Source organism: Neoarius graeffei, chromosome 20 (genome assembly GCF_027579695.1).
Source record: "Neoarius graeffei isolate fNeoGra1 chromosome 20, fNeoGra1.pri, whole genome shotgun sequence".
NCBI lineage: Eukaryota > Metazoa > Chordata > Actinopteri > Siluriformes > Ariidae > Neoarius > Neoarius graeffei.
The window spans coordinates 8,988,883-9,012,776 of NC_083588.1; the positions used below are offsets into that span (position 1 = coordinate 8,988,883).

General features: G+C 42.2%; 1 gene segment (V, D, J or C); it reads right to left on the minus strand.

The window, feature by feature from the left end:
* Positions 1-18,251: 18,251 nt before the first annotated feature.
* LOC132869468 (immunoglobulin heavy variable 3-30-like) lies at positions 18,252-23,799 on the minus strand. The segment is given in 4 exon segments: positions 18,252-18,270; positions 21,454-21,656; positions 23,348-23,640; positions 23,743-23,799. Coding segments are annotated over 4 exon segments (567 nt in total).
* Positions 23,800-23,894: the final 95 nt, after the last annotated feature.

The window sequence follows — 23,894 nt, forward strand, 5'->3', positions numbered from 1 at the left end:
AAATTTTGCATCAACATTTGCATATTGTGATGCTGGTCCATTCAAAACAGCCTGCTGGTTTCTGTCCTCGACAGGTTTTAATCATCAGAATGAAAAATGTTCTTTGGTGCTGAATTTGGTTTGTTTTTATGAAAGACTGAATGTAAGAATGATAATTATTCTCAGTGCTTGAGGATATTGGGATCATGATCATGGAAAAATTCTACTTTTCTTCAAAGTCATGACAAAATGTTCTCACACTCTCACACATGATACACAAACTCTGATTTGTTGGGGTGATTAATGTTATTTGATGATATCACAGTAGAACAAATTCTTGTCAGTGATGTGATTATAATAGTGTATAAATGTGCAGCAGTGTGAGAGAGGTAGCACTGTCGTTTCAAATCTACGCCACAAACGAATAAAAATATTAACATGAAACTCCATTGTATTTTGTGGGATTATTTATTTTTTAGTTTGCTATGGATGGACAAGTTTTGTATCTTGTGGACATTCTGTTATACTGTACACTGTGCGAGGTGTTTTTGTACAGGGATGTTGTTGATTTGTCTCACTGTCTGGTCTTCGAGCGCAGTAATACACAGTGTCTTCAGTCTGCATGTTCTGTCCCTGTAAGGTCACAGTGTTCCTGAAAGTGTCTCGAGAAATGACAAATTTGTCTTTCAGTGAATCTTTCTTCTGCAATATCCCCATCATAATAAATTATATTGATCCATTCCAAAGGTTTTCCTGCAGGGTGTGAAATCCAAGCTGTTCCAAAGTGGCTGATGCCATCAGTGATCGAAGCTCCAGACACTCTACAGGTAATGGTTCAAGTCTCTCCTGGCTTTATCACCACTGAGTCTGGCTGCATGAGCTCAATAGTGTTGCAGGTCCCAGGCATGTGACCATGCAAACAGATATGCTGTTGAGAGAAGGTTGAATGAGCAGACAGGACAATTTTATGCTGTTGCTGCGTTGACTCCTTGTAGCAGAATTTATTTGTATCTTTATACATGAGACAGCCAGTTATTTACCATTTTTCCTTCTCTTTCTTTTTTTTTGCAATAACCATGTGAAAGTACATTAAATTCTGCTCAATTTGGTTTTCCTATACATTTTCATTCACATAATAGCAAACAATTACAGCAAAAACAACAATCTCAACAATGAACTTAGTGCATCACATTTCTGGTTACAGGAGCTCTAGAGTTTTCAGTCGGATCAGTAAGGAGCAGATATAGATAGTTTTCACATGACGTCACAGAGTCGGGGATTCCCTAGTGGCGGCCATCTTGCGGGTCAAGCTTACCGTACGGGTCACTGAGCACACATTGTAACACGCGAGTACAAAGTCTTCAAAAGAACCAGAGCAGGCTATTTAAAGCTAGCAATGGGGCACACCTGTTGTATTCACGGCTGTCGTAATAGGTCAAATGACGACATCAAGCAGAGCTTTTATGGAATTCCCACTGTACGGGAGCACGAAGGTGAGCAAACAAACTCAGCATACAAAGGAGAAATCTATGGCTTGCAAGAATCAACCGCAAGGATTATCAGCCTTCCAAACACAGCAAAGTCTGCTCCGATCATTTTATAAGTGGTAAGTTGTTTAAATAAACAATCAATTGTGTTTAAGTATGTTTTTGGAAACCAAAACATCATGTGAACAATCTCTGGAGAATGACTAACTGGAACCGCTGAGTGTACGTTTACATTGTAATGTACACTTAATATCGCTCGTTTGTCACGTTTCTATTTGAAACTTGTCACTTCACTCACGCAAGGGTCATTTTTGAAAAACATTTTAGGTCTATTCTGTATGATTTGATTTGTGTTTGGGATACAAACAACGTGCCTTTTGGCGGATGCCGCCTGAATCGCGCAGATCCGATTTTTTTTTAGGGGGGGCGTTGGAGTGTCTGATTATAATTTCAAAGTAAATTCTGTATTAAAATTACTAAATAAGCAAATCTGTTACAGTCCATGAAACAGGAAGTATAAGGATGAGAAAAAAGCAGTTTAAATCGGAAAGCTGCGCACATTTGCGCAGCCCGAGCGGTGTGCAGGACTGCGCATATGTGCGCAGCTTTCCGATTTAAACTGTTTTTTTCCTCATCCTTATACTTCCTGTTTCATGGACTGTAACGGATTTGCTTATTTAGTAATTTTAATACAGAATTTACTTTGAAATTATAATCAGACACTCCAATGCCCCCCCTAAAAAAAAAAAAATCGGATCTGCGCGATTCAGGCGGCATCCGCCAAAAGGCATGCTGTGAATATATAAAGTTGTATATATCAGACAGCCTTTAAAGTTTGATGAAGTCAGTTTCAGGCTTTGGAGCAGGCTTTGGCAGTTTCAGGCTTTGGCAGCCCTGCATAGTCACTTGAAAATGCATCTTTGTCCACTTCATAGGGGTCAATTCCCCCAATCAAGGCCAGTTTGGCTGCATATCATTGTCGTGAGATGTTGTCTAATGTATCTATATGCTTCTGTTTGCTTGATTTTGCCGACATTGATCTTTATTTTAGAAAGCTGACTATATAACTTCATAAATTCATCCGAGATAACGTAGCCGGTAGTGGCGATGGTCCGTTTTGTTTGCCCCCCAAGATGGCGGCTGGGGGGCATTCCCCGGAATGCTGTGATGTCAGTGAAAACTATCTATACTGCAGGGGCGATTTCTCAGAGACAACAAGGGAAGCCGAACTTCCCCTAAAATTCTCTCCCCAAACTGCGGCGTCTACGACGTTGAATTCTCATTAAAACAATAACTTGCATAACATAATATATGCCCAAGATTGTATTTATGTTCATAACTATCCCTATGTCATCCTGTAACATATTTGAGTGATGTCTGACGAACTTGCAGTTCGCTACGAGAATCACCTTTCTTATTTCAATGGGCTCTATGGACTGGCAGCCTGGTATCCATTGCAGTCTACGAGACGGCTCTGAACAGCCAATTTCGGCTAGCTGTTATTGGTTAAAATCGACAAAATCGTCACTTCCGGGGAAGCCGGGTATCTCTGGGGGTAAACAAGACATTGGGAGGGCCAGAAGCCGGCCAGAAGCCGGGCTGATAAAGGATTATTGGAGGTGGTGTTTGAAAGACATAAGGAGGGCGGTCGCTGTACTTCGGCGTCGGCAAGGAACACGGTAAGCATGATCAGTCAGTCCCTAGCGGATGTCAAGAAAGTGTAGTCGTGTGCCAAAGTGCTGTCTGAATTTCTTTTCATATAAACGTTTCTTCTCATTGATGTCTCTGTACATTACTCTGTAAATAAATGTAAATATTACTCGTTGTGCTCCGTTAACTTTCATCCATTCTATCAGTTTGATCATTCGTGAATTCACTCATTTATTTCATTTGTAGTTCAATTAATGTGGTTGTAGGCTATCTTGAGCCTTATTGGGATCTGCAGTGCTAGCTGCTAACAGCTGGTATCTATCTGCTATAATGGCAAACATCGTGGACATGCTTTTGTCAAAACGTTTTGACACTCTGCCATATGAGGAGAAAGTGAGAATTAAAGAGCAAGGCAGACCAAAGCCCAAGCTTAATCTCATTCAAAAATCAGCAGGTCATAACAGGTCTTTTCAGGTGTCTTGGTATGAAAATGTGAACTGGTTGACTGGGTCTCCTGTGACTAATAAAATGTACTGTTGGCCATGTCTTTTGATGAAGCCCTCTCAGGGAAATTTAGTTTGGTCAAAAGATGGGTTTGGGGACCTGGTGAATTTCAAAAGGGCTTGCAAAAGGCATGAAACGAGCAATGAGCATCTCACTTCATGTGCAAGACTTAGCTGTCTGGGGTCACAGACCATTTTCTGGAAAAGGAGCGGAGGGCAGAATTTGTGTATAAATAGTGTGCATCATATAATGTTCATGCAGAGCCGGCCCGTGGCATAGGCAATATAGGAAAATGCTAAGGGCGCTGCGTCCATCCAGGGGCGCAGAAACGGGGGGAGAAAAATTAGGACTTCCACTATTCTGAAAACGAGTCAGCATTATAATGCCTTAGCCTAATTTAATTGTACAGCAAAGCATGTAGTCAGGGTGCGATTTGTCAAAAAAAGCGGGGTGGGGTGGGGTGGTGGTTGTTAATCATGAAACAATAAGCGCTCAACAGTGGTTCGCCCTGTCTATAGTGTGTCTTCGGGCGCGCAAGTGCGCATCCGCGGCTATTCTCTGTTTTGGCCATGTAATAGCCTAAGTGTTGTTGGCTAAAGAGTGTTTTTGCATAACGTAGATAACTGACATAGATCTGTTGCTTGTTTTGAATATGGCTGCACTTGGAGCAGTCTGTCGGTGTCGTTGAGCAGTCTGGGCTGAAGTAAAGGTCTTTTATGCACCGAACACGTTTCGCAGCGAGATATCCCAATGGTGCCTGGCACATTTTTTTTTTTAATAAAACAAAGTTGCTTTGTTGATCTGTGTTCTCATTAAAATGACAGTTTAGCAGCTCATTCAAGCAACCATGTTGCGAAGAGCTTCCTGGAGGAAAATATAATAAACGCGTTGAAAACAAGAAACAATCTCAGTGCGTCAAGACTGCAGGGAAACGAAACAAGCACTCAGATGTGTTCTCTTTACAAATAGCATAAATGGCACACTTTCTCTCCTGTAAAGGAAGAAGACACAAAAGCAATTCACTGAGCGGGTGGTGAGGAATTCAGTAAAGAATAATAATAATTATTATTATCATTAATAGACCTGTTACTTTCCCAAGGCGCCCCCTCTCGTCCGACCAGGCTTTACATATGCTAGACTACTACTTGGGGAGGATGGTCGTGCTTTAATGCAAGCTGAAAAAATGTCAAAACATCCAAAATTGTCAGGAGCCCAGGGGAGAAAGAAAAGGAAAGAAGAGGAGGAAAAACGCGACAAAGACAGAGGTACTGTCACACTCAGTAAAGATGATGTTGATATTATTTTTCTGTTGCAAAACCATGATTGATAACGTCATTAACCACTTGTTTTCTAGGCTATGCAGCAAAGCAATGGATAACATTATCTCTCATCTCATCTTGTTATCTCTAGACGCTTTATCCTGTTCTACAGGGTCGCAGGCAAGCTGGAGCCTATCCCAGCTGACTACGGGCGAAAGGCGGGGTACACCCTGGACAAGTCGCCAGGTCATCACACGACTGACACATAGACACAGACAACCATTCACACTCACATTCACACCTACGGTCAATTTAGAGTCACCAGTTAACCTAACCTGCATGTCTTTGGACTGTGGGGGAAACCGGAGCACCCGGAGGAAACCCACGCAGACACGGGGAGAACATGCAAACTCCACACAGAAAGGCCCTCACCGGCCACGGGGCTCGAACCCGGACCTTCTTGCTGTGAGGCGACAGCAAGAAAACTACTGAAGACATACTTAAGGTCAACAATGAGTCAAGAATGTCTGAATGGGCTTGCTCTAATGAGCATCAACCAAGAGATCTCAAGAGAAATACCATTTGATGATATTATCAAGGAATTTGCCATTAGGAAGACCAGACGAGTCCCATTGTAATGTTACTTCAATAACAAAGTACTCATAATGGCACTTTTGTTTGAAAATACAGCCCATTGATGTCCTAACAGAGTGCTTAAGTTTGCACAATTTAGAATTGTAGAATTTTTAATTCATTTAATTTGTTAATTCTTCAGAGATGACTTAACTTTTAATAGCAAAAAAGAAACTAAAAATAATTTCTTGTTTATTGTCCATGCACTACACTTTGAACAGGGTGCGGAAGAGTTTTTGCCCAATATATGGAGATATGTATTGAATTTGTGTGGTCATTTTACTTTGTGACACTTTATGTGAATAATGATAACAATAATAACAATAATGAAAAAGATAAAAATGACTTCTTGTTTATTGTCCATGCACCGTACATTGTTTAATAGTAATAGAATAGAGTGATTAGATTAAAGTGTTATTTAGATGTTATAGACCCCTTCGCATGTTTGTAAACAAACTGACTGTTGCCAGGATGCGCGCGCAGCCTGGACCCAGAAACAATGGCGCTGCCCATAGACCGGCATTATGAGCTGTCAGATTATGCCAAACAATTGTCGTTACAAGATCGAGAATGCTACATAAATAAGTTAACTCTAACAAGTGGACATCGCCTACCGGATCCGCATTTAATTAAAGAGTGGACGGATGATGTTAGTAGGTTCCCTGGTATACAATGTCCAGATATATACTCATACCTTATTGACAAGACTTCAGTGTACACCCACGAAAAACTTCGTGCCTACAAGTCTTTAGACGCATATGATTATGTTATGTGCGGGCATGTACAACCTGATTAACAATGGGACATTTCATATTCGTTTTGTCTTAATCAAATTATGCCAGTGATGTGATGGCAATGTGGCTTTAGCTACAACAGCAAATACCAACACTAAACAGCAATTTGCAGGAGGTAATGGCATGAAAGGAATGATAGTGTAAAGAGTGCAGCTAAGAGAAATCAGAGCTGCGTAAAAAGCGAGAGGCAGAGACCAGAAATGAAACTGAACGGGGCGGGAGCTAGGTTAGAGCAGTCAGCGTAAGTTGGCATTTAGAGTGAGGGCACACAATTTTACCTTTCCATCCTTGCTTTAAAATTGTGATTTTCGGCATACACAAATAATGATGGCACAAAATCTGGACTGCTTGAGTCAAGCGAGACCTCTCCTACAAACAAAATTGCATGCAAAGCTAAGTTAACATGCTAACAATATTCATTACATTGTGTAACTATGACCCAGCTAATCAGACAAACGTGACCAAAGTATTTTGCTACATCAATAAACGAAGACTAGAAAGAATAAAAAAGAAAGATTTAATAAATAGCCTGATCTTACCTGTGATGAAGTGGGTGCTGCAAACCCGCGCATTTTTGATAGTGCTTTCATCCCAGTCTACACGTTTGATGGCTTGTAGTCATAGACGTCAGCGATTTTTTTGGAATGGGTGAGATCCTGCTGGAATTCTGTACATTTTAACCCCATCACTGCTATGATTCTGACACCCGACAACACAACAATTAGGCATTTCTGAGTCTTTTTTGGGTCCAGGCTGCGCGCGCAATTTCCGCTTTCGTATGAATGACGTTTACTGCGAAGGGGTCTATTAGAGGGTTTTTTTTTCTTGGGGGGGCGCCAAAACTCAATCTCACCTAGGGCAGCCAAAGACCTAGAGCCGGCCCTGCAGAAGAGCATGAAGTTTTCTGATCATTGATCATCACTGAACATCACAAACTTTCCAGATTTCATTTTTCAGCTGTGTCTCTCATCCAGATTATCCGAGAGAAACTGAATGGAGTTCCAGAAATAATTCAGCTCACAAATCATCACTGACTCATTCAGTCAGGAGCTCATGCCAACTTGTCTGTTGTTAAAGCTTTGTCAGGTCTATAATATGAAGATCCACGGGCTGATTTTGCATGTGCCGAGGATGAGAGCGAGGACACATTTTACAGTTTGTCAGTTCAGTTTAGTGGTTGTTTTTAAGCATCGGTGCAAGTGACCTTCAAAGTTCTTGTAATTTAGTAATTTCCTTCACGTTAGAGATGGTTGTTAATTGTTCATGAACATATTTTATAGAATGAATCAATGTTTTTAGTCACTGTCGATATCAGTGTTTATAATATACATGTTGAAGGTGTCTGAATTGATGTGTTGAGTGTGTTACTGTTGTTATTTAGACGATGTCTCTGCTCCTAATTCTGAGAGATAATACTTGTGTCTCTTCTCATTTCAGAAAAAAAGTAAGTTTCATGAGTTTAACCTCAGGAGAAGTGAGATACTGCCCTCTATAGGTGCAGAAACATTTAGACATTTATTTTTATTTGAAATTAAGAAATGAAAAATGGTTCAATGTGACTAATCTTGGAAGAATGTCATTTTAATGCAATTCTTTGATCAAAACTATTTTTATATGTTTGAAATGACAATCAATTAAAACTTCATTGCAGTGAAATTTATTTAAAAGATGGGGAGTAGATTCATCTGATGGAGAATGCATGTCTTTTCATGGAACAGAAGCCTCTTTATCAAATACTATAATTTTCAATCAAATATGAAAGTGTCAGAGAAATAGGATTGATAAGTTTTGTATCTTGTGGACATTCTGTTATACTGTAAACTGTGTGAGGTGTTTTTGTACAGGGATGTTGTTGATTTGTCTCACTGTGGATTACGAGCGCAGTAATACACAGCTGTGTCTTCAGTCTGAAAGTTTTGCCCGTGTAAAATCACAGTGTTGCTGGAGGCCTCGGCTGAGAAACGGATCTTGCTCTTGAGTGAATCTTTGCTGCCGGTACTACTGGAGCTGCAGTACCAGCCGATCCATTCCAGCGCGTGTCCTGATGCCTGTCATATCCAGTTAGTACAGGAACTTGTGGCTGAGTATCCAGTGATCTTACAGGGGACTGAAAATGATTCTCCAGGTTTAACCACCATGACTGCAGGCTGAACCAGTTCAATACAATTAATTCCTGTAAACAACAAACAATTATTCAGGTGCCTTCTTTCGAAAGCAAATATGTCCACAATTATTTGTTTCTCTCCAAAATTCTACACATACTTACCAGATGCAGCTGTTAACAGCAGGAGTAGAAATGTTGAGACCATGGTTTGAGTGGAACCTGAACCTGGAACCTCACTTCTCTTGAGTGCACCTCAAATATTTTATAGGTGGTTTGATTTGCATGACAGTGTTGAGGCTTTCATAAAGGCACAGCAGGCTTAAAGACATGAGGCATTTCCTGCAAATGGAAAAACACGTACACATTCACAAAATATGAGTTCCTGACGATTTACTGACTAATTCACCAAACAGTGTGGATTCTGCAGCCTGGTTCAATGAAACACTGATATAATCGATCTGTAAGGTCTTAGCTTCATAACAATGTTATAGTTAGAGTTTATGACTCTAATGTAAATCCCAGGAGAACATGTTCTCATATTTATTCCACTCTCTCAGTCCTTTGAAGCTCAGCATGTTGGGTAGATGTTGTGTGAATAGAGAAAGAGCGCCCCTCACAGGCCTTAAAGCTGAAAGAAAAACATCATGTTCAGACATTTCTCATGTGGCTGCAGGATAAATATACAGGAGACACTACAAGACCAAAGGTGGAGGAAACTTTCTAAATTTGACTGTTTGTCAAAAAAGGAAAATAATTTTCACTTCTACTGGTGAGAAACAGTTGCATTATTTTTCTCTTGCTGTTCAATAGCTTCTAGATGGCAGAGAATAGATTTATGGATGAGTTACTCAACCTTCCTTTTTCTCCAGAATGCCTTTGGAGGAGAAACTAAAAGTCAGTGGACTAATTACACATTTTCTGATCAAATACAAATTACACAAAAGGACAGACAACAAAACTGCACTTTTAGTGTTTTGTTGTAATAATTTACTCCACATTATTCCCCTTACAGAAAAAAACACATGAACTTCACATGTGATTTCTCACATGTGAAATATGTGGAAAATGTGTTTTGCACATGGGAAACATGTTATTTGCACTAGGGAAACGTGGTTTTGGCCCAATTTTATGTGAATCACATGTGGGAATGTTTTACACATGTGGTAACATGTTTTCCACATGTGCTCTACATGGTAACACATTACAAAATCTGACACCATGTATTCCACATGTGGTAACATGTGATCACGTGAAATACATGGGAAATTCATGTTTTTTCTGTAAGGGTCGGATGATGCCAGGGATCTAAAAATAGCACAAACTATTCAAACTTACTTTCTTGCAATGGAAAGAAAATTATGACTGAGAGGGCGTGGCGGGGGGGGGGGGGGCGTGGTCAAGCCCCAGTTTGTGATTGGAGGACAAGGCCGGGGAAGGTCATTGGCAAAATGATCACACCTGTGTCAAATTACTGGTCCGTATATATGTGTGTTCTGTGGTTGGTCGAAGAGAGCAACTGGACCTGCTTGACGATTCTTGAAAACGTTTCGCCTCACCTCCAAAAGGCATTCTCAGTTCTGTCTGACTACTAGGGAGTATCCAGTATTTATCCTCTCATGGATCATCATAGAATCCGAATCAGAATGCTGATGGCTGCATTGTGGGTGGCTGATGTCATAGACACCCACCTCTGTTCAATGATGGTCGTTCCAGGTTGACAAAAATGAACGATCCACTCTGGCTAAGATGTCTGCCAGTTTTCTGGAAGTCCTCTCATACTCCCGCACCAGTCGAAGGGATCCCATCCCAAAGTGCACAGAAACACATCTGTGAAGAAACTCAGTCGTCCAGGTACATAGCAATCTGTGGTTGGTCGAAGAGAGCAACTGGACCTGCTTGACGATTCTTGAAAACGTTTCGCCTCTCCTCCGAAAGGCATCCTCAGTTCTGTCTGACTACTAGGGAGTATCCAGTATTTATCCTCTCATGGATCATCATAGAATCCGAATCAGAATGCTGATGGCTGCATTGTGGGCGGCTGATAATCCCTTCGACTGGTGAGGGAGTATGAGAGGACTTCCAGAAAACTGGCAGACATCTTAGCCAGAGTGGATCGTTCATTTTTGTCAACCTGGAACGACCATCATTGAACAGAGGTCGGTGTCTATGACATCTTATCAGCCGCCCACAATGCAGCCATCAGCATTCTGATTCGGATTCTATGATGATCCATGAGAGGATAAATACTGGATACTCCCTAGTAGTCAGACAGAACTGAGGATGCCTTTCGGAGGAGAGGCGAAACGTTTTCAAGAATCGTCAAGCAGGTCCAGTTGCTCTCTTCGACCAACCACAGATTGCTATGTACCTGGACGACTGAGTTTCTTCACAGATGTATATATGTGTGTGTGTGTGTGTGTGTGTGTGTGTGTGTGTGTGTGTGTGTGTGTGTGTGTGTGTTTTTGTCTTTCAGTGCCAGCTGAGGGCTGATGTGGAGGGAGAAAGCGCCTCCCTGTGTGCTGTGTTTGGATGTGAAATCAGCATAAAAGCTGAAAAGCTGAAATAAAAATTGCCCTGCAGTGAATCCGCCTGTCCCAGTGCTTCAATGTTTCACCACCACCCCAAAAAAGTGTTACAGATGGTTTACAGAGCTATAAGCACCGAGTTCATGATTGAAGTGAAACTCACAGGATGAAGCTGCCAGCAGCAGCAAAAATGGAAGGAACATCGTTGAACTCAAAGCAGTGCAAAATTCTCCAGAGCCCACAGTGACTGAGGCTGATATTTCTCTATCTGTAGTTGGAAGGGGGAATTTTGCATCAACATTTGCATATTGTGATGCTGATCCATTCAAAACAGCCTGCTAGTTTCTGTCCTTGACAGGTTTTAATCATCAGAATGAAAAATGTTCTTTGGTGCTGAATTTGGTTTGTTTTTTTATGAAAGACAATGTAAGAATGATAATTATTCTCAATGCTTGAGGATATTGGGATCATGAGAATGGAAAAATTCTACTTTTCTTCAGTCATGATAAAATGCTCTCACACTTTCTCACAGATGATACACAAACTCTGATTTGTTGGGGGTGATTATTCTTATTTAATGATATAACAGTAGAACAAGTTCTTGACAGAGATGTGATTATAATAGCGTGTATAAATGTGCAGCAGTCTTAGAGCTGTAGCACTGTGGTTTCAATGCCACAAAAGAATAAAAAAAAAATAACATGAAACTCTGTTGTAATTTGTGGGATTATTTATTTTTTAGTTCGATGTGGATGGATAATTTTTGTCTCTTGTGGTCATTCTGTTATACTGTACACTGTCTGAGGTGTTTTTGTACAGGGATGTTGTTGATTTGTCTCACTTTGGGGTTGACGAGCGCAGTAATACACAGCTGTGTCTTCAGTCTGCATGTTCTGTCCCCGTAAGGTCACAGTGTTACTGGAAGTGTCTCGAGAAATGAAAAATTTGTCTTTCAGTGAATCTTTCTTTGCAATATCCCCATCCTAATAAATGATATCTCGTCTCATTATCTCTAGCCGCTTTATCTTGTTCTACAGGGTCACGGGCAAGCTGGAGCCTCTCCCAGCTGACTACGGGCGAAAGGCGGGGTACACCCTGGACAAGTCGCCAGGTCATCACAGGGCTGACCCATAGACACAGGCAACCATTCACACTCACATTCACACCTACGGTCAATTTAGAGTCACCAGTTAACCTAACCTGCATGTCTTTGGACTGTGGGGGAAACCGGAGCACCCAGAGGAAACCCACGTGGACACGGGGAGAGCATGCAAACTCCACACAGAAAGGCCCTTGTCGGCCACGGGGCTCGAACCCTGACCTTCTTGCTTTGAGGCAACAGCGCTAACCACTACACCACTGAGCCACCCAATAATAATAATAATAATAATAATAATAATAATGAGAAAAACAAGCTTTTATATCATTATCAGCCCTGGTCAGACTGCACTCTTGAGAACTGCATGAAGACAGAAATCAATCTCATGTGTATGAAGATCCTATTTTATGTTTTTTAATGTTTATGATGGCAATGTTAAATCTTGAAGTTTCATTTACTGATCCAGAAGAGCAGTACATCACTGAACCTCTCATTCTAATGGTGCTGGTTCTCAACTAATGAGCAGCGTTATTTGTTGTCTTGTGGACTCCTGAACACAAATCATTCTGGTGTTGCTCGGAGCATGAATTTAAACAGCTAAATTTGTGAGATTATTTTGTCATTGTGCACTGAGTGAAGTGAACATACTTTCCAGGAAACAAGAGGCACAACTTCTCAGCTCCGTCACATCTGTAGATGAGGAGATTTACCTCCAACTGATCAGAGCAGTTTAGAGAACTGGGGGGGCGTCATGGCTCGGGTGGATGGGGTGCCGTGCCGGGGGCCCGGGTTCGGTTCCGACCCGGGGTCGTTTCCCAGTCCCTCCCCGTCTCTCTCCTGCTTGTTTTCCTGTCTCTGCACTGTCCTATTCACTGAAGGTGGAAAAGGCCCCCCCCAAAAAATCTTTAAAATAAAAAGTTTAGAGAACTGGAATATGATCATCATTAAAGCTGTTAAAGCCAAACTTTCAATGTCCAAAGACAGACATTATCTTAAAATTATAAACTGTAATGTTCATATCACCTGGCCTTTGGAGAGTCTGAATGCTGCAGTAACACTTCACCTCATTCACATTAACTATGGATTGGAATGGAATGGATTGACAGATTATTCATGATGGATTAACTGTATATCCAGCTCAGGACAAGAAATAATTTCATGTTGAGGCCAAAGATGAAACACGATGTTGATTTCCCTTTCTCTTTGAAATACAGAGGGGTCTGAGCCCTGCGAGCTCATTTATACCAGGCGTCCCTGGGGACAAGTGGACTGCAGGGAGATGAAAATGAACAGGGATGTTTTTGTACAGGGCTGCAGGGAGTCTGTAGTGCTGTGTGTCTCTGGCGCAGTAATACACAGCCATGTCCTCGGTCTGAGAGTTTTGTCCTCTTAAATAAACTGTTCTGCTGGATGTGTCCTGGCTGAAACTGATCTTGCTCTTCACTGTATCTTTGAGATTAGTGCTACCACCATTACACAGATATCTGAGCCATTCCAGAGCTTTCCCAGCAGGTTGTCGTATCCAGTGAAACAATAGCTCGACTCTGAGGTCTTACAAGAGATGGAGAACGACTCTCCAGGTTTCACGAGCACAGAGGCTGACTGAGTGAGCTCCACAGCACCAACACGAAATGAGAACAACAACAATAAAACATCATCAAATCATTTTCCCAACCAGGTATGAAATCTAAACTCATTCAGCCAACATGGAGACTTACAGAATGCAGCTGTGAGCAGCAGCAGCACTGATGAGAGCATCGTTGTTTGGGATAAAACTGAAGTGAATTAAACTGTTCAGCTGCTCTCCTCCTCACCACACACACACACACACACTCACACTCACCAACCTCATATAAGAGACATCAGTGAAGGATTTACATCAAATGCATCACATGACCTTGAAGACTCGGCTTTTAAAACTAAACACTTGTGTATCTCTGTGACCAACTGATTCAAGTTTCAAAGTGTCTCAAAGTGTTTATTGTCATATGCACAGTATGACATGTCCTCTTGCACAATGAAATTCTTAGTTTGCCATCCACCATGAGTGCCAAATTACAACAATAAATAGGTGGAAGAAATAATACAACGTAATGCCAATATAGTGCAAAATAAAAAGCAAAAAACAAAACAGTATTTTACAAAATAAAGGTAATGTAGTGCACAATAGGCAGTATAATACAAAAATAAGGCAATGATAGAACGTACTGTAGCAGCAAAAAAGGGCAGTAGTGTGCAAACATGGGCAAACAGATGTAAACAGTCGACAGTTTACAGGGAGGTAGTCCCTGGTTATCGACTCCTGTCAGCTGTTCAGGAGTCTGATGGTGGTGGGAAAGAAAGAGTTCTTTAACCTGACAGTCCTGCATTTCACACTTCTGTACCTCCGGGCTGAGGGTAGAAGTGTGAACAGTCCATGCTGGGGGTGGGTGGGGTCTTTGAGGATGGAGGCAGATCTCCTGTGGACTCTGTGGTGGTAAATGTTCTGCAGAGAGGGCAGTGGAGTTCTGGTGACTCTCTCAGCAGTCTTTGCCACTCTCTGCAGGAGTTTGCAGTCCATAGCCGTAGTGCTGCCAGACCACACAGTGAAGCAGTTGGTCAGAATGTTCTCAATTGCGCAGCTGTAGAAGTTGCTCAGGATCTTGGGAGACATAACAAACTTCCTCAGCCTCCTCAGAAAGTACAGCCACTGTTGAGCCTTCCTAACCAGCTGTGTGGCGTTAGGTGTCCATGTGAGGTCCTCACTGATGTGAACATCCAGGTATTTGAAGTTGCTCACCCTCTCTACCTCAAGCTCCCGGATGAACAGTGGCAGATGAGGTATCCTCTCCTTCCTCATGTCCACTATCATCTCCTTCATCTTGTCTATGTTGAGGGTGAGGTTGTTGTCCTCACACCATGACACCAGACTAGCCACCTCCCTCATGTAGGTTGTTTTGTCTCCGCCAGTGATGCGTCCTATCACTGCGGTGTCGTCTGCAAACTTCAGGATGATGTTGTCCTTGTGGGAGGCAACACAGTCATGGGTGAAAGGGGTGTATAAGATGGGGACATCCTATTACCAATTCTGACAGTCTGAGGCCTGCCAGTCAGGAAGTCAAGGAGCCAGTCACTGAGGGTGGGGTGCAAACCATGTGTGGACAGTTTATGGTTGAGTTTGTGGGGGATGACCCTGTTGAAGGCAGAGCTGTAGTCAACAAAGTGTCTTCTGATGTAGGAGTATTTTTTTTCCAGGTGGGAGAGGGTATAATGGAGGGCAGCAGTGATGGCATCTGAGGTGGACCTGTTGGGCCTGTAGGCATAGTGCAGGGGGTCCAGTATACTGCTTTGAATGTGGGCCACTCTCTGAAAGCACTTTGAGATGATTGGAGTGAGTGCTATCGGCCTGTAATCATTCAGGCAGGTGGGTGGGGTCTTCTTGGGAAGAGGGACGATGGTTGTGGTCTTGAAGCAGGAGGGAACGGTGCTCTGGCTGAGGGAAAGGTTGAAGATAGCAGTGAAAACATCAGCCAGCTCATTGGCACATACTCTGAGGGACCGCCCAGGGATGTTGTCTGGTCCTGCTGCTTTCCTGGGGTTGATCTTCCTCAGAGTTTTGTGTACCTGGCCTGATGAGACTGTGGTTGTTGTCAGTGGTGGGTTGTGTGTGTGTGTGTGGGGGGGGGGGGGGGGGGGGGGGGGGGTTGGGTGGTGCAGGTGTGTGTGCCTCCTCTCTGTGCTGTAGCTGAAGGTCTCAAAGTGGGTGTAGAAAGTATTGAGGTCATCCGGCAGGATGTCTGTGGAGTTGATGGTGCTGGTGGTGGTCCTGAAGTCTGTGAAGTGCTGCAGGCCTTGCCACATCCGCCCGGGGTCAGCAGTAGAATAGAAGCTGTCCAGCTTCTCTCTGTACTCCATCTTTGCCGCTGTAATGGCTTTCCTCAGTCCATACTTTGCCACTTTGTACTCCATTTCATTGCCTGATCTAAATGCAAGAGATCGAGCATGCAGCATGCGTCATACCTGACTGTTTATCCAGGGCTTTTGGTTGGGGAACTTCCTGATCTGTATGGTGGGCACGATGTTGCAGACCCTCACATTTTCAGAACAGCGGCTCTGACAATAGATTAGGCGACAAGGTTGACAGAACAACGCTTGTTCTAAGATGTTTTCATTTCTAAATAATTTACACAGACACTTATATCATGGATGCTCCACATAAATTTCTTTAAAACATGGGGAGGAGATTCATCTGATGGAGAATGTGTGGCTTTTCATGGAACAGAAGCCTCTTAATCAAATACTATAATTTTCAATCAAATATTCAAGGATCAGTGATATAGGCAATAAGGATTAAATACTGAATTTAGAATGATAATTATTATCAATGCTTGAGGATATAGGGATTATGATTGTGGAAAAATTCTACTTCTCTTCAAAGTCATGACAAAATGCTCTCACACTTTCTCACACATGCTACACAAACTCTAATTGGTCGAGGTGATTAGTGTTCCTGAATGATACGACAGTATAACAAGTTCTTGTTAGTGATGTGATTATAATAGTGTGCAGTATGTGAAGCAATAATGGAGATGTCACACAGGGGTTTAAAATCTATGCTACAAGCTATTTAAAAAATAATTCACATGGAACTTTGTTGTAATTTGTGGGATTGTTTATTTTTTAGTTTGACTTGGATCTACAAGACATTTTCAACAGAAGAAGAAGAATAAGGGGCGGCACGGTGGTGTAGTGGTTAGCGCTGTCGCCTCACAGCAAGAAGGTCCTGGGTTCGAGCCCCAGGGCCGGCGAGGGCCTTTCTGTGTGGAGTTTGCATGTTCTCCCCGTGTCCGCGTGGGTTTCCTCCGGGTGCTCCGGTTTCCCCCACAGTCCAAAGACATGCAGGTTAGGTTAACTGGTGACTCTAAATTGACTGTAGGTGTGAGTGTGAATGGTTGTCTGTGTCTATGTGTCAGCCCTGTGATGACCTGGCGACTTGTCCAGGGTGTACCCCGCCTTTCGCCCGTAGTCAGCTGGGATAGGCTCCAGCTTGCCTGCGACCCTGTAGAACAGGATAAAGCGGCTAGAGATGAGATGAGAAGAAGAATAAGCCTTTATTTGTCACATGCACACTCAAGCACAGTGAAATTCATCCTCTGCATTTAACCCATCTGAAGCAGTGAACACACGCGGACACACTCACAGTAGTGGGCAGCCATAGTACAATGCCCAGGGAGCAGTTAGGGGTTAGGTACCTTGCTCAAGGGCACTTCAGCCAAAGGCAACCCCATGAAGACAATCTGTTATACTGGACACTGGATGAGATGTTTTTGTACAGGGATGTTGCTGATTTGTTTCACTGAGGAGAGCGAGCGCAATAATACACAGCTGTGTCTTCAGTCTGCAGATTCTGTCCTCGAATTGTGATTGTGTTAGTAGCAGTGTCTCTGGAGATGCTGAACTTAGTTTTTAGTTTCTCATTGGAATACAGACTCCCACCACTATAGATGTGTCCAATCCACTCCAGACTTTTTCCTGCAGGTTGTCAGATCCAAGATGTACCTTCGCTCGTAACTGAATATGAAACCTTGCAGTGGATAAAGAGACTCTGGCCTGGCTGGACTGTCATGGAAGCAGGCTGAGTCAGTTCCTCACCATGTGCATCTGTGGAGGAAAACACATGGTGATTTCTCACACAATATACGCTGCACATTTATTGATATTGTTGTATATGAATGAATCTGATAAAGCACTCACAGGAAGCAGCTGCCAGCAGGAGTAGTAGAGATGGAGAGAACATGGTGTGTGTTGTTTGTACTGGGGTCTTCTCTGCTCTCCAAAGTTGAACAGAGACCATCACAGCACATAAATTGAGTGATATCCAGCCCTGATGCTTGTATTTGCTTCTCTGCTGATGATGGGAGGAGAACGGATTTCAAATTGATTTAAATCATGAGGAGGAGATTCATCTTATGGAGAATGTGTGAACGTTTTTAATGGAACAAATCTTTGCCATGACAGAAAGCTCTTTCGAAACTTCCATTATTTATAAATCAATAATAGAGGGAATTAAACATTTAAAGAAACTCATAACAAGAATTAGAGACTAAATTTCAGGCAATAATTATTATCTGTCTTTGAGGACATAAATCCCCTCCTGCCCACTTCTGCATTTATTTTTCTTTGCAATATTTTCTCACAAACTCTGTTGGTTCTTTTCCCCACAATATAAACACATTAGTTATTTAAACCACAGTGACCTGAAGAAGGATGAAGCAGAAAACGTGTCACGCAACATCACATGAGCTCCCAATACACTGCCATGTTCATGTTTCTGGTCTTTTGTTGCTCCCACAAGTTTCATATCTGACCACATGCTCCTGTGACTTTATTAGACCTGATTCCCCTCCTGAAGCACACCTCAAGTTTGGACTTTTCTCACAACTATTTTTTTTTTCAGAATGAAACATAATTCCAGCCACATTGTTGGACATCAGTCCTCTCTCAGTCCTATTATTCTCTCAGTCAATTTAACCTCAATATGTTGGGCAGATGTTGTCAAAGTAGAGAAAGAGGGCCTCTCAGAGGACTTGAAGCAAAATGAAAAGCAGAATGTTCATGATGACTAACACACTCCATAATTCTGTTTTCCAGGTTGGTACACGGTGAAACTTACACAAACTGCTTCCTCCTGAAGTGTACCGTGATGTATTGTAGGTGTAATGAGTCCATTGTGGAGTTTTTCATGTGTGTATCCGAGCTAACGAGCCGCGTTTATAATCGCGAGGTACGAGGTTTTTTTTAACAATGGCGCTAGTGGCCATTTAGCATATTAGCACTGTGACTGTGCATGTGTGATTCTGTGTGCTGGTGTTCTCACTCCCTGCCATGTTTTATTTCAGTTTCTGAGGCATTCTGACATGTTAGAAAAATACAGTTAATGTGAAATGAAGGAAAGTTTACTCTTTATAACTTAAATGGAGAGTTCTCTGAAATTATATAGGAGCCGTTAGGTGTCTGGTCTGTGGTTAGAGACACCCTATAAGCTAAATGATTATCCCTGTGTGTGTGTGTGTGTGTGTGTGTGTGTGTGTGTGTGTGTGTGTGTGTGTGTGTGTGTTGTTTCATGTTTTGACTCGAAAGTCATTTGAATATTAATTTAAGGCCAACAATGGTTTATGATTTACATTATTACATTAATAAGAAGATGGATTTCTTGAGTTGAAGACAGATATACATCCAAATAGATTAAAACATGATTTAATGTTCTGATAATATTGCACTTGAAAGTGATTTTTTTTTTTGTAAAGACATATTTCTGTGAATGTTTGTGTGTGTGTGAGTGAGATGTTGCCTATGAGGTAAAGAGTAGAGACATCGGTATTGGTGTATTCAAACTGAAACATAACTACACAGGGGAATGTTTATTGTTTTATACTGTGATTTGTGTAATAAACAGAAAGAGATTTGGAGAAGAAATGGCGGTTCGCTCCTTCACTAACACACTCCATAATTCTGTTTTCCAGGATCCCATCCAAGACAGTGAAGAGCAGTGAACCCAAGTTAAAAATTCATTTGTTACTCCAGTTACTTAGCTTTTTGAAACTCGTAACACACACACACTCAGAGCAGTGGGCAGCCATAGTACAGCACGCAGGGAGCAGTTAGGGGTCCGGTACCTTGCTCAAGGGGAATTCAGCCCAAGGCCACCCCATGATGGCATTCTGTTACACTGGACACTGTATGAGGTGTTTTTGTACAGGGATGTTGTTAATTTGTCTCACTGTGGAGAGCAAGTACAAGAATACACAGCTGTGTCTTCAGTCTGCAGATTCTGTCCTCGAATTGTTATTGTGTTAGTAGCAGTGTCTCTGGAGATGCTGAACTAAGTTTTTGGTATCTCATTGGAATATAGACGCCCACCACTATAGATGTGTCCAATCCACTCCAGACTTTTTCCTGCAGGTTGTCAGATCCAGGGGCGATTTCTCAGAGACAAGAAGGGAAGCTGAGCTTCCCCTAAAATTCTCTCCCCAAACTGCGGCATCTACGACGTTGAATTCTCATTAAAACAATAACTTGCATAACATAATATATGCCCAAGATTGTATTTACGTTCATAACTATCCTGTAACTTATTTGAGTGATGTCTGATGAACTTGCAGTTCGCTACGAGAATCACCTTTGCTGCCAGGCTGTAACCAGCGTTGCCAGATACTGCTGACATTTTCCAGCCAAAATATGTTCAAAACCCGCCAAAATGCACTTAAAACCGCCCAATCTGGCAACACTGGCTGTAACCTTTCTTATTTCAATGGGCTCTGTGGCTGGCAGCCGGGTATCCGTTGCAGTCTATGAGAGGGCTCTGAACAGCCAATTTCGGCTAGTTGTTATTGGTTAAAATCGACAAAATTGTCACTTCCAGGGAAGCCGGGCTTCTCTGGGACTAAACGAGACAGTGGGAGGGACAAGAAGCCGGGCTGATGAAGGATTATTGGAGGTAGTGTTTGAAAGACATGAGGAGGGCGGGCTCTGTACTTCGGCGTCGGCGAGGAACACGGAAGTATGATCAGTCAGTCCCCAGCGGATGTCGAGAAAGTGTAGTCGTGTGACAAAGTGCTGTCCGACTTTCTTTTCATATAAACGTTTCTTCTCATTGATGTCTCTGTACATTACTCTGTAAATAAATGTAAATATTACTCGTTGTGCTCCGTTAACTTTCATCCATTCGATCAGTTTGATCATTCGCGAATTCACTCGTTTATTTCATTTGTAGTTCAATCTGGTTGTAGGCTAGCTTGAGCCTTATTGGGATCTGTGCAGTGCTAGCTGCTAACAGAAATTGGTGAAGTCTCTGGAAAGCACAACCAGCTAGTATGACAGGGTCACAGACAATTTTCTGGAAAAGGAGCGGAGGGCAGAATTTGTGTATAAATAGTGTGCATCATATAATGTTCATGAATCTGAAGTGTGTATATTGTTCAGTAATGTTAAGAGAATGGTGGGCTCTGTGTTATAGGTTATACCTGGGTATAATATTCAAGGTTCTGTGTGTTGCATAGCCTACCTGGTTATGAATTTCCAGACTGTGTTGCAGAAGATGTTCAAGGATGTGTTGCACAGCTGGGTGTTGTGTTAAAGACTCTGTGTTGCAAATCAGGGTATGATGTTCAAGGCTCTTCGTTGAATAGCCAGTGATTTTTGGATGTTTGATATTTTTTATTAAGGATATGAGGCACTAGCCTGGCAAGCCAGACTATAACATGAAATGTACAAGCAAAAATACTTTCTGCCACTAGGTAGGGTTGTCTAGTTCACTATGCTAATGGGGCACACCTTTCTATGCTTTGATATCCGGCCTACAGGTTTTACGATGAATGCGTAAAATGGGCTTCCCCTGTTTTAAAAACCAGCAGCCGCCACTGGTCAGATCCAAGATGTACCTTCGCTCGTAACTGAATATGAAACCTTGCAGTGGATAGAGAGGCATGTTTTTATTGGTGTCTTTAGTGATGGAGAACTGGCCCTGCAGAGACGGAGGAAATATCGTGCCAGTGCCATAATCAATGCGCCAGATCCACTCCAGTCCTTGTCCTGGTTTCTGACGGATCCAGTGCATGTACCGTAGTAGCTGTCCATTGAGAATCTGGAGACAGTACAGGACAGAGTGACTGACTCTCCAGGTCTCTTCACCACAGAAGCAGAGGAGGTCAGGGACTGTCCATAAGAATCTGGAAGAGAAGAGTATAACTCGGTAATGTTATAATGTTTATCAGGACGGAATGGCTCTTTTCATGAACTCTCATGAAAACTCTGAAACTTACATGAAATGAGTCCAAATAAAATACAATGTCCTAAAATCATCCTTCTCTGAGTTCTGCTTCAACCAGATTTAAAGTGTATGGGAGTGTTATCTATCACACAGCTCACTGGAAACTAGAAGAGCCAAGAACATGCTGTTTATAACCAACTCTATTTGAATGGGGAGTGTCCATGAGCACTATGGATGGATTAAACCCACAACCACAGGCTGTTCAGTGTAGAGATGAGTGGATGATTAGAAGGTTCTATGTGGAACCCAATCACAGAATGTTTCACGGTTAGAAAGAGTTGAGAGTAAAACCATTTTTAGAAGCTGAGAACCCTTAATTATCCACAGAACCTTTAAACCATTCGAATGTCTCTGAATGAAAAAAAGGATATGATTTTATACAGTGTAACATCATACAGACTCACATTTCAGATGAAAAGTTTAAACAGGGGTTTATTTGTATAAAATTAGACAATCAATCAACTTCCTTAGTTCAATCCTTATGAATTTACCATGAAATCAGGTTCTCCAGAACAAAAGAGCCTTATCTACTGATCAACACAGCACAGGTTGCTGAAATGCTGTATGTAATTCTGTTTAATCTGAGGGTCATGATTCACAGCAGGATCCCATCTCATTCTCGTTATCTCTAGCCGCTTTATCCTGTTCTACAGGGTCGCAGGCAAGCTGGAGCCTATCCCAGCTGACTACGGGCGAAAGGCGGGGTACACCCTGGACAAGTCGCCAGGTCATCACAGGGCTGACACATAGACACACAACCATTCACACTCACATTCACACCTACGGTCAATTTAGAGTCACCAGTTAACCTAACCTGCATGTCTTTGGACTGTGGGGGAAACCGGAGCACCCGGAGGAAACCCACGCGGACACGGGGAGAACATGCAAACTCCACACAGAAAGGCCCTCGCCGGCCATGGGGCTCGAACCCGGACCTCCTTGCTGTGAGGCGACAGCGCTAACCACTACACCACCGTGCCGCCCAGCACAAAAGTCCTGTTTTCAAAATATCCAGAACTGGAAGGAGAGATAAAAAAAAAAGGTTCAAATGTTCTTGCTGTCAGTAAAAAGGTCTCCCATGGAGCTGCGATCCAAATGAAGGAAGTGTGAATTCCAGATTGGAGCATTTGTATCAGCACGGTTTAAAAGAGAGAAAGCGCTCAGAGACAGTATCAGTGGGAAATTAAGTCATTTATAACCGTGTCTTTATGATGGAGTTTGTTCTTCATGCTCTGTGATGAAGCTTCTCTTATGTAATTTAAAGAGCAAAATAAAGAAACTTCCTGAAAGATTAATAAAATGGATGAAATGCACTGATACCACAGTGCTGCTGAATTCTTGAATCTGATTAATGTGTTGATTAATTTCTTGTAGGATTATTATTATTTTTTTTAGGTTGACTTGTCAGATAAATTTCGTATTTTGTGGACATTCTGTTATACTGTACACTGTCTGAGGTGTTTTTGTAGAGGGCTGTCATTGATTTGTCTCACTGTGTGTCGTGCGCAGTAATACACAGCTGTGTCTTCTGTCCTCACGCTGTTCATGTGCAGATACACCTGCTTCTGACTGTTGTCTCTGGAGATGGTGAAGCGGCCATTAACTGCACTGGAGAAATACTTGTTAGCACTATCATACATAGTTGCAACAAATTCCAGCCCTTTTCCAGGAGCCTGTCTGATCCAAGCCATCCAGGAGCTCCCAAAGTCAAATCCAGAAGCTGTGCAGGTCAGTTTATGAGACTGATCAGGTTTGATAATCACTGATGCAGACTCGATAAGTGTCTGACTGCAGGAATCTGAAATACAAGAACACACAAAGACAGGTGGTACAGTTAAAATGAAAGAAAAAAAGAAGGGAAAAGATGTTATATTTTAATTGTGAAATCGATAAGACTAACATTGAATGAACATTGCAAGAGCAAAGTAACTCAAAACTCTGCCTCGTCCCATCTCAAAGAATTCAAATGATTCCTGTTGCTGTAAATGAACACAAACTGCTGGTGTGTTGTTGAGCTGAATGTCTCGCCATAAATGGTTCAAACGCAGGATT